The 17,842-nt window shown below is 40.3% G+C and overlaps 1 protein-coding gene across 1 annotated transcript in view; it reads left to right on the top strand.

Annotated features, from left to right (window-relative positions):
- Positions 1 to 17,842, top strand: part of ubr4 (ubiquitin protein ligase E3 component n-recognin 4) — a 188,234-nt gene that overhangs the window by 115,830 nt on the left and 54,562 nt on the right. Inside the window, exons 63-76 of the mRNA XM_060852252.1 lie at positions 2,426 to 2,539; positions 2,717 to 2,926; positions 3,213 to 3,362; positions 3,475 to 3,702; positions 4,045 to 4,123; positions 4,814 to 5,050; positions 6,167 to 6,332; positions 12,184 to 12,328; positions 12,446 to 12,531; positions 12,678 to 12,765; positions 13,181 to 13,374; positions 14,117 to 14,356; positions 15,480 to 15,618; positions 15,826 to 15,951. Of these exons, the coding sequence (XP_060708235.1) occupies positions 2,426 to 2,539; positions 2,717 to 2,926; positions 3,213 to 3,362; positions 3,475 to 3,702; positions 4,045 to 4,123; positions 4,814 to 5,050; positions 6,167 to 6,332; positions 12,184 to 12,328; positions 12,446 to 12,531; positions 12,678 to 12,765; positions 13,181 to 13,374; positions 14,117 to 14,356; positions 15,480 to 15,618; positions 15,826 to 15,951 (2,202 nt within the window). The remainder of the gene's footprint in view (positions 1 to 2,425; positions 2,540 to 2,716; positions 2,927 to 3,212; positions 3,363 to 3,474; positions 3,703 to 4,044; positions 4,124 to 4,813; positions 5,051 to 6,166; positions 6,333 to 12,183; positions 12,329 to 12,445; positions 12,532 to 12,677; positions 12,766 to 13,180; positions 13,375 to 14,116; positions 14,357 to 15,479; positions 15,619 to 15,825; positions 15,952 to 17,842) is intronic.

Below are 17,842 nucleotides of genomic sequence, written 5' to 3'. Positions count from 1 at the left end.
AGTATAGAGGGCTGTTGTAGGCTGCAGCATGACATTGACAGGATGCAGAGATGGGCTGAGAGGTGGCAGATGGAGAGTTCAACCTGGATAAATGTGAGGTGATGCATTTTGGAAGGTCGAATTTGAAAGTTGAGTACAGGATTAAGGATAAGATTCTTGGCAGTGTGGAGGAACAGAGGGATCTTGGTGTGCAGGTACATAGATCCCTTAAAATGACCACCCAAGTAGACAGGGTTGTTAAGAAAGCATATGGTGTTTTGGTATTCATTAACAGGGGGATTGAGTTTAAGAGTCGTGGGATCTTGTTGCAGCTCTATAAAACTTTGGTTAGACTGCACTTGGAATACTGTTTCCAGTTCTGGTCGCCCTATTGTAGGAAAGATATGAATGCTTTGGAGAGGGTTCAGAGGAGGTTTACCAGGATGCTGCCTAGATTGGAGGGCTTATCTTATGAAGGGAGGTTGACTGAGCTCAGACTTTTTTCACTGGAGAAAAGGAGGAGGAGAGGGGACCTAATTGAGGTATACAAGATAACGAGAGGCATAGATAAAGTCGATAGCCAGAGACTATTTCCCAGGGCAGAAATGGCTAACATGAGGGGTCATAGTTTTAAGCTGGTTGGCGGTAAGTATAGAGGGGATGTCAGAGGCGGGTTCTTTACACAGAATTGTGAGAGCATAGAAAGCGTTGCCAGCAGCAGTTTTGGAAGCGGGGTCATTGGGGACATTTAAGGGATTGCTGGACATGCATATGGTCACAGAAATTTGAGGGTGCATACATCGGATCAATGGTTGGCACAACATCATTGGCTGAAGGGCCTGTTCTGTGCTGTATGTTAGATTAAATTACTTACAATGTGGAAACAGGCCCTTCAGCCCAACAAGTACACACCGACCCGCCGATGTGCAACCCACCCATTCCCCCTACATTTACCCCTTTACCTAACACTACGGGCAATTTAGCATGGCCAATTCACCTGACCTGCACATCTTTGGACTGTGGGAGGAAACCCCACACAGACATGGGGAGAATGTGCAAACTCCACACAGTCAGTCGCCTGAGTCAGGAATTCAACCCGGGCTCTGGCACTTTGAGGCAGCAGTGCTAACCACTGTGCCACCCAAAGATACATTTTGCTGACCCTCCGAAGAGTAACCCACCCAGACCCATTTCCCTCTGACTAATGGACAATTTAACATGGCCAATTCACCGGACCTGTGCATCTTTGGACTGTGGGAGGAACCTGGACCACCTGAAGGAAACCCACGCAGACACGGGGAGAACGTGCAAACTCCACACAGACAGTCGCCTAAGGCTGGAATCGAACCTGGGAGCCTGGTGCTGTGACGCAGCAGTGCTAACCACTGAGCCATCATGCCACCTGCATGTTCTATGTTCTAAGATTAAAAAGCTCTCAAGCTTCTGCCAGTCTTGTTCTTCTGGTGGCCACAAAGAGACATTTAAGAGTAATATGAATACTTGACCTTCAGCAATAATTTTCTCAATACCCCCAGGTCAGATTACAGATCATATTTGGTGCAGGCATACGTTTCAAGCTTTGCACAGACTTTAATTATGATGGCGTTAATGAAAATTGATGTTAGTTTTTTTCTTGCATGTTTGTAATCGTAAGTATCATGATTCATAAAAATCTGTATAACTGCATGACCATTGGTTATTCTGGAAGTAGAAGTGCTACCGTGGTCTGTACTGTGCTGAATGCTGTTACTCACTCACTTGCCCTTAAGGAAGTGAGATAAGGCAAAACAGATGTAGACCATATGCCTTATCTAATCTACTGTGTGATTCAGTGAAATTATGGATGAACTGATAATCCTCAACTCCACTTTCCTGTTTTATCCCCATAATCCTTGATTTCTTTACTTGATAAATAGAGGGCTTTGCGGTGCCCGTGGTTATGGCACAGGTTACCTGTCCAGACAGCATTTTATTTGTAGAGTAGCCTGTATTGGTTGTGTTTCAGTTTTGTAATGCCATCATGATGAGCTTTCAAATTTAATTCAGCACATCTGTTAATTTGTGGACTGATACCAACACAACAATCAGAAAAGTCATCAGATTGTTCTAAAAACTTACTTGGTTTACTGATGCCACTTTTTTAAAAGAAGGAGGCCAATAGCTTTACCTCATTTGGGCTGCATGTGATTCCAGTCCGACATTACATGGTTGACTTTTAATGCCCTGATCTGATACAAGAAACCATTCAGTTGTAAGCAAGTGCTACATTGTTTTAGTGATAAGACATTTGACACTTTACATCTGGACTGCAGTAATTTAAGAGTCACTGTCTTGGAGGAACTAGTGACAAACATTTAATACAATATTGCCTAGATCACCTATATTTCAACAACAAATTAAGTTGTGATGCTATCTTTTTTTTTCCTGAAATGATTGTGTTGCTCAGGATGTTTCAAAGAAGAATGATCGCAGTCCCCTAAATGAAGTGCACCTGGTGATCATGAGACTCCTCAGCGTTTTTATGTCTCGAACTAAATCAAGCTCAAAATCTGCCTCTGAGGTATGTCAGTGCTCTGCACCATATAAATTGTATGCAAACTGTAACACTGTTGCTGCTGAAATAATTTTCAACTGCATTACTTAGAGAGCTTGCACAACCTTATCATCTCTATCTTCTTAAACAAAGAAGGATGTATTCTACTAGCAGTTGTGAATGTAATAATTATATTTCTTTCAGGCTTCCTCATTAATCTCCAATGCAACAGCCACTGCATTGTTAAGTTCAGGTGCCATTGACTATTGTCTCCATGTTCTGAAGTCACTGCTGGATTACTGGAAAACACAACAAGGTGAAGAAGAAGCTGTGGTAACGAGTCAGCTACTGAAACCACATACTTCTTCTTCACCTCCAGATATGAGCCCATTCTTCCTGCGACAGTATGTGAAGGTAAGGCTTTGTAATTGAACAAAAGGCCTTATTGTTGAACATCAATAAAAGAATTGACATTACACTTTGAAGAAAGGAAATAAAGTATTAGTTTGGATTTATGGCATGTTTGGAGAACAGGAGATGCATTTGAGGTGGCAAGATGTAGATAAATAAGCGTTTGAGAAAGGAAATATATATGTTTTGCATGAAGATAGTTGTGTGTTGGTAATATATTCCAATGTTTAATTAAGCACAAGTTTTCAATTTTTTTCTAACTCTTCCTAAATGACGACTGATTTTTCAGGGTCACGCTGCGGATGTGTTCGAGGCATACTCCCAGCTTTTGACTGAAATGGTGCTGAGATTACCATACCAAATAAAGAAGATCGCTGATGCAAATTCTCGGATTCCACCGCCAATCTTTGACCATTCTTGGTTCTACTTCCTGTCTGAAGTGAGTGTCTGATTCGGAAATCACAGCAACACCAGCTGGTCATACGTCGTAGTGTTGTCTGCTTGTGCAGTTGCTTAGTTCCTTTAACAGTGAAGGCTTGTTCTTGTTTCAGTACCTAATGATCCAGCAGACGCCTTTTGTTCGTCGTCAAGTTCGCAAACTCTTACTGTTCATTTGTGGATCAAAGGAAAAGTACCGTCAACTCCGGGATCTGCACACACTGGACTCTCATGTTAGAGGAATTAAAAAACTTCTGGAGGAGCAGGGAATCCATTTGCGTGGTGGTGTGGTCACAGCATCCTCAGGATCTGCTCTGCAATATGACACACTCATTAGCTTGGTGAGTTGAGGCATATTGCAGGTGATCATGATTCTCCTATTACTGGCCCATAACAGTCATTGGATGTTCAAAATAAATCTTTGTTTTCTGAAACTTCATTAAAATGTTTATATTACATTTTTCACAGTCGGCAGAGAGGTTTATAAATGAGGCATTTTTTCTGACTCTGTCCAAGTGGTATAAAATTTGACTTCACAGTTTCATGTCATACATTCTATTGTCTTCATTTAGTCAATTTTGTGTTTTTCAACGCTGCTGATTTCCAATTTAACTAATAGTTCAGCATTGCCGCTATTTATTTTGTTAAAGTGATTGTCAATTTGATACCTTTTGCTCTTTCAGATGGAGCATCTAAAGGCATGCGCAGAGATCGCCAGTCAACGGACCGTTAACTGGCAGAAATTCAGCCTCAAGGATGAGTGTAAGAGTAACATTAGTTAATATCTCTGCATATTCGCTATGTTGGTGCTTGCATGAATGATTCCTAGCACTTCAATTCTAGATAGAGTCTCCTCCACATTCTGCACAGTTTCCAGAATGAATAACTTTTTAAAAAAAAAAGACATATCATTTTCCTCCTCGTTTTAGCAGGGTTTAAAAGATTATAATCTTATTTAAAAGATAACAAAAAACTGGATTTTGTAGGCTATCGACGTCATTCAAGCTAAACTTAAAGCCATGGGTCACTATACCTCATTTTAAATGAGCATTGCAGCATGTATTCTGTGCCATTTCTATTTGCCACACAAACCATCCTGTCTAATCCAAGTGCCCCATAGTATTCAAACCTTTCTTCAAGCAAATCGTTTTTACCTGAAACAACATATAACTCAGTATCTATAAATGCTTATGTACCAAATCCCCATTCAAGGCACCTCTTTAAAATCTTAGTTCAAGTACGGCATTTCCTGAACAGAATGCAATGGTGGCATTTTAGAAAGTATTTTCTAAACATTTCTTCCATTCCAGTAGAAGGGTTTTCGTAATTTTTTTACTAGTATTGTAATTTGCATTTATGCTTCAAGTAATTCAAACAAATTGAACCTTTTATCTGTATTTTTCTCTTTTCTCCCCACCCTCTCTTCCCTCCCCTCCGTCTCTGTCCCTCCAGCTGTTTTATATTTCTTACTCCAGGTTAGTTTTCTTGTGGATGAAGGAGTCTCTCCAGTTCTCCTCCAATTGCTTTCTTGTGCACTCTGTGGCAGTAAAGTGCTTTCCGCAACATCATCTGGCAGCACAGGGGGCACTGGGACAACTGCAGCTTCCTCCAGCTCAGGACAGTCTGGGTCTCAGTCCAAATCTTCCAGCAAAAAAAGCAAGAAAGAGGAGCGAGAGAAGGAGAAGGATGGTATGCTATAAAAACCTCATTATTCCTTTACGTTTATGAATAATGCCATTGAAGCAATTGTTGTGCTATTACTTATAGGTTTTCCCTTGTTGTCATTAATTTCACAAATTGTTTTGGACCTTTGAAGGAGTTTTATGCCAAACACCTATTATTTGCATTTTTTTTTTCCCAATGATATTTTGAAAAATTACAATGAAATTATAGTGGCTTCACATCTTGTCTTACTAGTTTCTGAATCGGGGTCAAAGCCAAACTGAAATTGAAAGGAGATTGGGCCTCTTTCTCCTGACACTTGCATAAAATCAGTCTGCTGTACGTAGACTGTTTTGTGGTAATTGCATATTCATAAAGCACTTGTCAAGGTTTGATAAAATTGACAATTCATGGTGTCTGTAATACTTAAGGTTGACTCGTATGGGATTATTTACGTTCAAAGATAATCGTTTTCTCTAAGGTTTGAACTCAGACACTTTTGTTGTAGTACATTGTATTCACCTTAGTAATGCTACAGTTCAGCGGGGGTGTGATTGATGGAACATAACTTTACTCTGTTTCTCACTTCTGTACCTGCGTAAGTATATTGTGGGAGCTTTATGTTAAATAGTGTGCTGATCCTACTTTGGGAGAGTTGCACCCTCTGTTGTATTCAGGCAAGATGTGCAATTATGAAAGTATTCTTAATATATGCAAGGAAGGTAAAAAAAAAAACAACCAGGCTATAACGATCAGTCCTGATAAAGGGCTTTTGCCCGAAATGTCGATTTTCCTGCTCCTCGGATGCTACCTGACCGGCTGTGCTTTTCCAGCACCACTCTAATCTAGAATCTATAACAATAACCCAGTCAATGTCTTAGGACGAGATGCATATATAATTTTCTTTTGTCTCTGTGTGAAAGTCATGGAACTCCTTGACTTAATCTATAATGGAGTCCCCAGAAATTGGGATTCGCCACCAGCATGAGCAAGAAAGTACATAGTCAGGCAAGCTAAGGATGGGCAACTTATGCACTTGTCAGTGATCTGAGAACAAGGGTCAAGTTTCTATATTGGTTAGGCTGAGAGATAATAACTTTCTTCATGTCAACCTGTAAATTTGTTATCCTTTCCTTTTGATAGAGAGCACAAGCAGTCAAGAAGATCAACTCTGCACAGCTTTGGTCAATCAACTGAATAAATTTGCTGACAAAGAAACTTTGATTCAATTTTTACGATGTTTCCTGTTGGAATCCAATTCCTCATCTGTGCGTTGGCAGGCTCACTGTCTTACTCTACACATCTACAGGTGAGTCATTTCCAAGAGAATAAATGCCAAATTGCAGTGGTTAGACCATATAATTTGTTTCTGGAACACAAATACTCAATGCTATTATTATTGGGACATTGTCAGCCTTTGTAGTATCCAATGACTTTATCTGTGTCTTGATATCACATGATGCAAATTGACTGAAGACTAATATCTATGAGGCTGGTGACCTTGGCAGGAGGCAGAAAATGTCACATGAATCATTGTAAGCACTTCAGCCTTGCCTTTTGGGCAGAAGTACTGGCTTATTCCATCATTGAGGATCTTTGTGGAGCAGCTCCTGTTACCAAAAAAATAAACTGCAGATGCTGAAGATCTAAAACAGAAACACAAATTTTTGAAGAAACTCAGCAGGTCTGGCAGCATGTACAGAGAGAAAGCAGAATGTTTCAAATCCAGTGGTGACTCTTCAGACTAGAAGTGTCACTGGACCCGAAATGTTAACTTTGCTTTCTCTCCACAGATGCTGCCAGACCTGTTGAGATTATCCAGTATTTTCTGTTTTTGTTCCTGTTACACAGACTTGGCATCTATGTTGATCTTTTGAAGTATCCAAAAATCATTCTAAAATTGAATGAGTGCCAGACTACCTGGTCTGCAATTTGAAATATGAAAGAAATTCATAACTCGCTTTGTTCTTATGTAGTTCATGTGGCATGATGAATTGAATGAACTAATTATAGAAAAACCTTTAATTATTTATTTTATTCTAGCAATGTTAATCCTCAATATTTTCTCAGAGACACTGTTTGAATGTACATTGTATGTTCAAAGACAATCATTATCAACAACATTCTACAGGCAAAGTTTTGTCTGATTGCCCTTGTATAAAATTTCCTTTTGAATATTGGGTAAATATGCTTTTATCATAGCTGTATCTTTAACTTCTGTTACCTCCAATGGTTCAGCAGTTAAGGTATTTTAATTAGCCTTTATTGTCTTAACTTTCCAGGCTAATGGCAGCATTTATTATTATTTCCCACCAAGAATATGATAAATCTTGTTGCACGAGAAAAGCTATCCAGGAAATTGAAATCCCTGTAAATGACTAGCTTTGTAATTTCTGCTTCGCTCAAGGCTAGAAGCCTGGGTGTGCATTTTTCTGAACTTAAAATACAAATAAAATTCGTAAAAATTATTTTGGTTGAATTTTATATTTGCTCTTGACTTTTTCAACAGTAGCATCTTTGATGCTAATATTCAGTTCTAAACACCATAACTGCCATCAGGTTCAGCCCAAGTGCAATCATCTAGTTAAATTTCACTGGCCTGTTTCTTCCTAGATGCAAAATTACTGTTCTGAGAGAATCTGGTTTGAATTATTGGGATGCAGTTAACACCTTCCTAGTAAGACAGTTGATCTAAAGCGACTTCTGATTTATTCTGCTTCATGTCTGATCCCATATATTTAAAGAACCCTGAAGCCTGGCTTCCAATCATAAATTCCCTTTTTATGTTAACTGCATTTGTAGCCAACTCCACTGCTAAGTAGAGCTCTGTGCCCATGTGTGCACAATTCAAGTGACATTTGGTGTGATGCCACTAAAACAAAGGATTGTTTACTAGTATTTAAAAGTGTTGGGTGATGTGAGAGATTGCCTATAAGCTTTTGCTTTGTTGCGGACCTGTTTGAGGTAATGGCATGGAGAAAACCTCCAGGTAGCTTCAGATCAGAAGGGTGAATTCAAACAGGGAGAAAGCGAGCACTGCAGATGCTGGAGCTCAGAGTCGAAGAGTGTGGTGCTGGATAAGCACAGCTGGTCAGGCAGCATCCGAGGAGCAGGAAAATCGCCATTTCAGGCATTAAGCCCTTCATCAGGAATGAAGGTGTGGCCAAAGGAGGCTAAGAGATAAATGGGAGGGGGGAGTGGGGCTAGGGGGAAGGTAGTTGAGAATGCGATAGGTAGATGAAGTTGGGGATGAAGGTGATAGGTTGGATAGGTGGGAAGGAAGATGGACAGGTTAAGAGGGCAGTTGGATCTGGGATAAGATGGGAAGAGGGGAAATGAGGAAACTGGCGAAATCCACATTGATCCCATGTGGATTTCACCAGTTTCCTCATTTTCCCTTTTCCCCACCTTATCCCAGTTCCAACCTTCCAACTTAGCACAGCCCTCTTGACCTGTCCTACCTGTCCATCTTCCTTGCCATCCATCTGCTCCTCCCTCCTCTCCAACCTATCTCCTCATGCCCAAGTTCATCAACTTATCATATTCTCAACACCTGTCCTATTTATCTCTTCGCCCCCTTGGGCCTCACCTGATGAAGAGTTATGCTCGAAACGTCAATTCTCCTATTCTTTGATGCTGCCGAACTGGCTGTGCTTTTCCAGCACCACACTCTTCGAGTCAAATGGATAACAGTTCAGGTGCAGTTATAGTTTAGCAAACTTTGCTTTAACCAGCAACTTATGAACCAGAACTCTTGATAAACTGGCGAGAATTATGTACCTGAAATACTGGAAGTTTACAGCATCACAGCAATCTCTGCAATTTCCATGTAGTCAGTTGAAGGTGTAAGTCAGAAGATTGTCTACTGACAAGTTTTATTTAAGGCAAAATTACATTATTATTTGTGATTTGTGCTGTAAGTGAAGTATAAAGTAAAGTGAATACCCGTTGCATTACATCTCTAATACTAGTGTGTTTTTTACAGCAATCAAAAAGTCCATATAATCAATTGGTACACTCCTGCTCCTATACGTGTCAGTTAATAAAACGTTTATCTTGCTTTGCAGAATGAGGTCACCCTCATTTTAGAACAATGCAAAATATCATGATGTCTGCATCCTATCTTCGTTGTTAAAATGGACATTGTGTAAACATGACTTTTTCCTCTCTTTAATAGTTGCATAATGCCACAGGTCTTAACTACACATGTGCAGATCGATTGTAGCAGCATTTTTAATGGTGATGCTCCTTTCCTACCTTTTGGAACACGCATTCCTTTTTAATGTATGTTTTGTACGATGCCAAATTTCGATAAAACCTCCCTACAGAAAATAATCTATATGTCATTAAGATGCTTGGTAGTTCTTCTTTGTGTTACCAGGTGCACATTGCTGGATCTGCTTTAAGCTGAATGCAATCTACCTTTCATCAAGTGGCTGTAACTGGGAAATACTATACTCTCGCATCATTCAATCCATAAAAACATGTGAAGCTTCAATAGTTTCCATTCTTTATCATCTGCTTCTTGAAGTGATATTAAAAACTGTTTCCTTTTGTAACTTCACATTCTGCAAAAATGTAACTTTTAAGTAGATTGACTTACATTCCCAGATGTTTGAAAAGAACTAAACTCCTCTTCAAGGTCATTTTCCTGTATCAGGGGAATTCATTCTCCAGCATCTCAATGACCAAACTTATCTTTGAAGCCCTGAGCCACTCACCTTGTTTTAGCCTTCAACGTCCCATTGGTAGCACCTTCTCAGCATATAGCATCTGTATGATAAGGAAGACTGGCTGTCCTCTGTTTAGTTCCTCAGTGTAATTTTTTTTTGGCACACTGTCGATTTATCTGCGGACTTGTTTGTTGCCATTATAACAGTGCGCTCAGAGGCTTCAGATTCTCATGGTAATTTGCAGCCCGTTCCATGCTCAGGGTTTGTGTCAGGCTACATCCATCCCTTGCCCTCCTATCTCCTTATGGACTACTGCTAGCAGATCATAGAGTCATAGAGGTGTATGGCAGCAAAACAGACCCTTTGGTCCAACTCGCCCATACCGACCATATCCTAAATTAATCTAGTCTCATTTCCCCGCACTTGGCCCATATCCCTATAAACCCTTCCTATTCATATTCATCCAGATGCCTTTTAAATGTTGCAATTGTACTAGCCTTCATCACTTCCTCTGGCAGCTCAATCCATGCATGCATCACCCTGTGCGTGAAAAAGTTGCCCCTTTTAAATCTTTTCCCCCTCACCCTAAACCTATGCCTTCTATTTCTTGACTGTTCCCACCCCAGGGAAATGACCATGTCTATTTATCCTATCCATGCCCCTCATGATTTTACAAATCTCTGAGGTCACCCCTCAGCTTCTGATGCTCCAAGGAAAACAGCCCCAGCCCATTCAGCCTCTTCCTATAGCTCAAACCCTCTAACCCTGGTAACTTTCTTGTAAATCTTTTCTGAATCCTTTCCAGTGTCACAACATCTGCCCTATAGGAGGGAGACCAGAATTGCACACCGTATTCCAAAAGTGGCCTAACCAATTTCACAACATGACCTCCCAATTCCTATACTTAGTGCTCTAACCAATAAAGGAAAGCATACCAAACACCACCTTCACTATCCTATCTATCCGTGACTCCACTTTCAAGGAACTATGAACTTGCACTCTGAGGTCTCTTTATTCAGCAACACTCCCTAGGATCTTACCATTAAATGTATAAGTCCTGCCCTAATTTCGCCACCTTCGATCTGACTTCCTTTTGCAAGGTCATGATATTTTTCTCTGTATGCACTTCCAGAAAATCTCCTCCTTAGTCCAATCTGTAGATTTGCCTTAACTGCTTTCTCTCAGTTCCTATCCTCTGAACTCCGAGGCATTTTTTCTCTAGAATATTCCAACATTGTCAAAACAGAAATATTAGACTTTATTTGTCTTCTAATGAGCTGCAGAATTCTAACCAAACGCTTGGTTTGAAGCTTAAAAAGCTTAACTCTTCTTGAGTTAACTTGTTCCCATATTTTTTAAAATTAGATTAGATTAGATTACTTATAGTGTGGAAACAGGCCCTTCGGCCCAACAAGTCCACACCAATCCTCCGAAGAGCAACCCACCCAGACTTATTCCCCTACATTTACCCCTTCACCTAATACTATGGGCAATTTAGCATGACCAATTCACCTAATTTTTGGACTGTGGGAGGAAACCGGAGCACTGTTCCAAACACTTTTGTCTCTAGGAGAAACTATATTTGCACCTGACTTCAATCAGGTCTTTGTGAACTGAACTCAAAGGCATTTGAAAAGATTTATTTAAAAACTTTCTCAAATTCAATTTTTTTAATCTACTGAGATGTAGGCATAAACCCTCACAATATAAGCAAACTACTTTTAATAATGTCAGATACCTTGCAATTACTGTCTGACACACACTGCTTTATAATCATGATTTCACATGGACCTGTATGCTGTGAAGAATGGTAGTTTTAAATTGACTGCTACCATTGAGAATTGGAGGTGGCATGACTGCAGACATTTGTTCTGATTTGTTGATTCTGGGATTGCTCAGCTCTGTCGATGACATGCAGTTTCTGCTGTTTGGCAAGTATATCACCTACTTTAGACCCAAACAATATAGATGCAAGTATTTTCTGACTGAGAAAAAACGAGGAACTGTAAGGAATGAGAAATTTAGGGGAAGTCTAGAAATCATTGAATGATAATGGATTATCTTTACCTTACGGTCAGGATACAAGAAAGAGGAAAGTTAAGTTGCATCAATACAGCCCTCTTGTTAGATCCTCTTAGGCCTGAAAAGTGATTGCAGAAAACAGGGTTGGGCTGCTGCTAAGCTGCAGTAAGCCCTCAGTAGTGGAGGTCCAAGATGGATGTAGTACAGAACAGAGGGATTGAGGGGAATTGGTGTTTATGTAATCACACAAGTCAGACTCTGATCTGTTTGGTGTGGGTGGAGGCAGCTGTTTGTGGGAGAGGATATTTGAGGATGAGGAGGAATGGAGGAGATTGCAACATGGAATTTGAAGTGGGAGGGTGGTGATATCAGCTATGCCATGGAACCAGCCTGCCTTGCAGTGATGTTTCTTCTTTGGTGTTTTTGCTTCTACTAATTGCAGAACTTTTTATTTGGTTCAATTAGGAGTTCTGGCAAATCGCAGCAGGAGCTGCTACTCGACTTGATGTGGTCAATTTGGCCGGAGCTCCCAGCTTATGGACGCAAAGCTGCACAGTTTGTGGATCTTCTGGGGTACTTCTCTCTCAAGACTCCACAGACTGAAAAAAAGGTAAAAAGAAAGTGGCAATGGGCCAATGTCTGCTACTTAACAAGATCAATCCTTGTAGGGAATTTGACAGCTCTGTATATTCCTAAATTATTCATGCTGAATTTATTCTTGTCCTAGCTGAAAGAATACTCTCACAAGGCAGTGGAGATTCTTCGTACTCAAAACCATATTCTCACCAACCACCCCAACTCCAACATTTATAAGTGAGCAATATATTTATTTAAATGTCTGTTTTTGTCATAAGTGAGTAAATTATATGTAAACCAAGAACTGTTGAAATAAGTGCTGTTGCTATGATACTTGCAGAATTAATAATGTTCTGATATTTTCTCTTTTCACTTTGATACAGTATGCTATCTGGTCTCGTTGAGTTTGATGGCTACTACCTCGAGAGTGATCCCTGTCTTGTCTGTAATAACCCTGAGGTGCCATTCACTGTAAGTATGAAAGTATACCTGGCTGCATGTCTGGCACTGCAGTAAGATCAACCAATTAAAGCTATTTTCATCTGGAAAGTTGTTTTCTTGAATGTATGACGATTTGTGTTCATTCTGTGTCTGTGTTATCATCATCAGTCCCCTCCATGAATATTATTGGTTAGAAATCAATTTGGTTATCTGTTGCATGTGGTTTGAAAATATATGACCGCTTTCTGCTCGTGTTTTGGTTTGTCACAACCAAACCATCTTGTCAATACCAGAAATCTGTCACTCCCCCGATGACTGAGTGATCCATAGTGTGAACTCCCAAAGGAACGAATAAACTTTGCACTGGGCTATTGATTCTATGTTAGTTTTCTGTTGTATTTTATCTACATAAATATTTTGGTAATTTTAAGTAATCTCTCTTCAGAATATTAAGCTTTCATCAATCAAAGTAGACACACGCTACACGACAACGCAGCAAGTGGTGAAATTAATTGGCAGTCACACCATCAGCAAAGTGACTGTGAAGATTGGAGATCTAAAACGCACTAAGATGGTTCGCACGATTAACCTGTATTACAACAACAGAACTGTGCAGGCTATTGTAGAACTGAAAAACAAGTGAGTGCCTGGCTATAATAATTACAAGCCTGTAAATGATGGATGAATGTTTGGTATTAATTTTTCCAAAATGAAGGTGTAAATTCTGGCTATCTGTAAACAATCTGTGCAAATTGAGCGAATTATTGTCTGCATATGCTGTGTTAATAAATATCATACTGTCACCCTTTTGTGCTCATTGGACCATGCTTTTACCTGAATGTTAGCCTTGATTTGCTGCTAACATTCTTATGAGATGGGAAGTTGGGTTTCAGGCAACGTCAGAGGTGCCTTTGTTCGGATGGCATGTTAATTTGTCTGCCCCCTCAGGTGGACATGGGTGATCTCATTCATTACACAAAGAAGACCAGGGAGATGCACTTTCTCCTGACAGTGTTACAAAGGTGATTTCTAGTCACATATTTCACTGTTGTTTGTGGACCTTGTTGCCAAATTAGTCTCAGCATTTCCTCAGTAATGTACACTTCAGAGATAAATAATTGATGGCAAATTGTTTTGGGACATCCTGAGGACAGTAAAGGCCATAAAAACTATAGATTCTTTCTTGAATGGAAACCATTGCCCAACGTCAGTGCCTTTTTGCTTGCATGGTCTTGCTTGATTTTATTGTATTTAACATCAATCGTATAATTCTAAATCAATTCAGGCGTGGTTCAAATTTTACAGTTTGCAACCTGACTGAATTCCAACTTCAGTTTTATGGTAACGTTTGCCTCACCAACCATGTGCCTTCTTTCTTTAGGCCAGCTCGTTGGCACAAAGCTAAAAAAGTTCAGCTAACACCAGGTCAGACTGAAGTGAAGATTGATCTCCCACTCCCCATTGTAGCGTCCAACCTCATGATTGAGTTTGCTGACTTCTATGAGAATTACCAGGCATCAACTGAGACCTTGCAGTGTCCACGCTGCAGTGCATCCGTTCCTGCCAATCCAGGTGTTTGTGGTAACTGTGGGGAGAATGTATACCAGTGCCACAAATGCAGGTGAGTGGACTTGTAGATAACTGGCAATAGATAAAATTAACATAAAGCATAACAATATGAACATGTCAGACAATGCTTCTGTATTGATAAGGTTTGGATGACACTTTGCTGATTGTCAATTATAGATCTGTGACACATAACTTCTCTGGTAGCATTCTGAATCCTGTTTTCATAATATAGCTGCTTTCACCCTATAGTTATTAAAAGTTGGAATAAAATTGAATATTTGAAATTTTTAAAAATTGTCTAAAATTAAATGGTTTTAAATGCTCTCTACTTGTCAGTTGACTGATTTGATGTATACTAAGACTGGTCTCCCCCAATTGACTTGACCAACATTATTTTGCATAGTCAGGGATTCAAGTTACATACTAGTGGACAGCACCAAGGTAGAGTTTGCAATCACATTCGCATGGCATTGACAGGTTGTCTTGTTCAGTTGCAACAGTACAAATTGACTATAGTGCAGATTGCTGTGTATTGGTGGTGGAGGAAGTGAATTTTTAAGTAGATTAGTGATGCGATGATAGAGTGTTTCATCTCGCATAATGCCAAGCTTCTTGAATGTCACTGGGGAGACACTGATCCACATGAGTCTGTTGTAGGTGATGGGCATACTTTGTGGAGATAGGGGCTGAGTTACCTACTTCCAAATTTTCAGCCTCTAATTTGCTCTTGTAGCCATGGCATTCTCATGTAGGTGATCCAGTTAAAATTCTAACCAATGGTAATTCCGAGGATGTTTTATAGATTGTGTGGTGGTAATGCCAGTGAATGTCAAGGGAGATGGTTAGATTCTCTGTTTCTAATAATCATTGCCTTGCACTTGTTTTGGGTAAGCATGGACAAGTTGGACTGAGGGGGTCTGTTTCCGTGCTGTACATCTCTATGCCTCTATGAATGCCTGTTTATCGGGAGCCGACAGTTAACCTTTGGTTGCACAGTTTGTAAGTTCCGGCTATCTATTTTTGACCAGTAACTTGATTTGACTCGGGTCTGTTTCTGACCTGTATGACTCCAAATACTTCATTGAAAAACTCGATTCTGGCATGGGTAATCTCTGAGGTAAATATCATGAAATAAAAATGATCATTGAGAGTAATTCAACTGCTGTCTTTCCTAGATCTATTAACTATGATGAGAAAGATCCATTCCTTTGCAATGCCTGTGGATTCTGCAAGTATGCACGGTTTGATTTCATGCTGTACGCCAAGCCATGCTGTGCAGTGGATCCAATTGAAAATGAGGAGGACAGAAAGAAGGTGAGATCACCCGGAGAAATATTCTGACTCAGTTTTAGACTTAACCAGAACTTCACTCCCCTTTTGCTTTCTTGGACTAAGTTTGGGGAATGTCTGGTTGAGAACTCATTGGATTACAACCCTTTTGATATATTTTGTCTTTCTGCCTTTTAAATCAAATTTCTATAATGTTACTAATTTATTTCTGTTTTGGTTTTGGTCCTGCAGGCAGTAACAAATATAAACACTCTGTTGGATAAAGCTGACCGTGTTTATCATCAGCTGATGGGTCACAGGCCACAGCTTGAAACTTTGTTGGTGAAAGTTAGTGAGGCAGCTCCTGAGAAGCCACAGGTAAAGGGACATGTTTCACTGGTTGGAAGATATTCAGCAGGGCAGCCTGTCCATATTAGTCATGTATAGAATTTCTCTAGAAAATTTACCGAAACAATAATAGAACCAGACACAACAAGACTGGTGACTAAAATTATTCGGTGCCATTTCTGTCACCACCAGTGGGATGTCACCACCAGACACACATTCCCCACTCCTCCCTTTGTAGTCTTCCCCAGTGGTTTCTCCAGGAAACCCTGATACACTCCTCCTTCACTCCAAAAACCTCCCCAGTTCTCCACAACACCTTGCCCTCTAATCTCAGGAGTAACACCTATCCTTTTATTTCCTGCACTCGCTGCTCATAACGTGGTCCCCTCTACATTAGGGAACTGAAGCAGAAGGGCGGTGCGGTGGCTCAGAGGTTAGCACTGCTGCCTCACAGCGCCAGGGTCCTGGTTCGATTCCAGCCTCGGGTGACTGTCTGTGTGGAGTTTGCACATTCTCCCTGTGTCTGCGTGGGTTTCCTCCAGGTGCTCTGGTTTCCTCCCACAGTCCAAAGATTTTCAGGTTTGGTAAATTGCCATGTTAAATTGCCCATAGTGTTCAGGGAAGTGTAGGTTAGGTGTAAATGTAGAATAGTTGGGGAATGGGTCTGGGTGGGTTACTCTTCAGAGGGTCGGTGTGGACTTGTTGGGCCAAGTGGCCAGTCTCCACACTCGGGATTCCAAGTATTGTACCATCTAAGTGTAATAATCTACATTCAATCCACGAAAATGACTGAGCTTTCAGTTCCCTGTCACTTAAGCACACCACTTTGTTTCCTGCCCAACATCTGTCTCAGGTTTGCTGCATTGCTCCAGTGAAGCTCAGTGCAGCCTGGAAGAACAGCACCTCATTTCCTAGTTGGGAACTCTGTGGCCTTCTGGAGTCCAGGGTTTGAGCACCTTCCCTCCAAGTTTTACTCCAACCCCACATACCAGGCCATGTATTCCTGTGGGCTGCTATCACAGACAAGCCATTGTCAGCTATTAATAGTCCCCATTAGCAGCTATTCATTCTCAGGCTGACTCTTACTCAGTCCTTTGTCTGCCCAACTGTTTTTCTCTTTCTTTGGACACCGTGACCAGCTATCATTTACTCCTCCCCATCTTCTGTATGTAGCTTTATGTAACTAAAATCAGTTTTGAAGATGGGTCACTGGACCCAAAATATTAATTCTGCTTTCTCTGTGCTAATGCTACCATCCTGCTGAGTAGACATAGAACAGTGCAGGCCCTTGACGTTGTGCCAACCTTTTATCTTACTCTAAGATCAAAGTATTTCTAGCAAATTCTGTTTTTATTGTTGATGACTAAAAACTGCATTGAATAAGTGGGTCTGGAAATGACTTTTGAAGATTGTGTAGGAGGTAAAAGGGAATGAAGGAATCCAAAACGTTAAAGTAAATCTCTAGAATTACAACCTAAGCGAACAATTTCTGTCATGACTTGCAGATACTGTGTCTGGCATGCATTTAAGAAGGAATGATTTATTTACCCATTCAGTTCTGTACATTAGCAACAAAGTCTTTCACTGGGGACCTGCTTCACTCAGGTTCTGAAGCACATTTGCCAGTCTATTATCAATCTGCTTTGTTCAGTTTATGCTTCTGTTTCACAGAAGCATTCAGTATCGAACAAGGCCAATTGCCCATTATTACTATTACTCTTATTAGTCTGAATCAATGTTCTTTCCCAATATCCTGCAAAATATTCCTTTTTAAGACCATATCTGGTTCATTTTTGAAAGTTAATATTGAATTGGTTACCACTACTTTTTCAGCTAGTGAATTCCAGATTTCACCAACTCACTGTGTAACAGAAAAATTTTCCTTTTTATGCTTAGGACTTCTTGGCAGTTGCCTTAAACT

This window comes from Hemiscyllium ocellatum, chromosome 37 (assembly GCF_020745735.1).
Source record: "Hemiscyllium ocellatum isolate sHemOce1 chromosome 37, sHemOce1.pat.X.cur, whole genome shotgun sequence".
Classification (NCBI taxonomy): domain Eukaryota; kingdom Metazoa; phylum Chordata; class Chondrichthyes; order Orectolobiformes; family Hemiscylliidae; genus Hemiscyllium; species Hemiscyllium ocellatum.
This window is presented reverse-complemented; position numbering and strand designations above follow the sequence as displayed.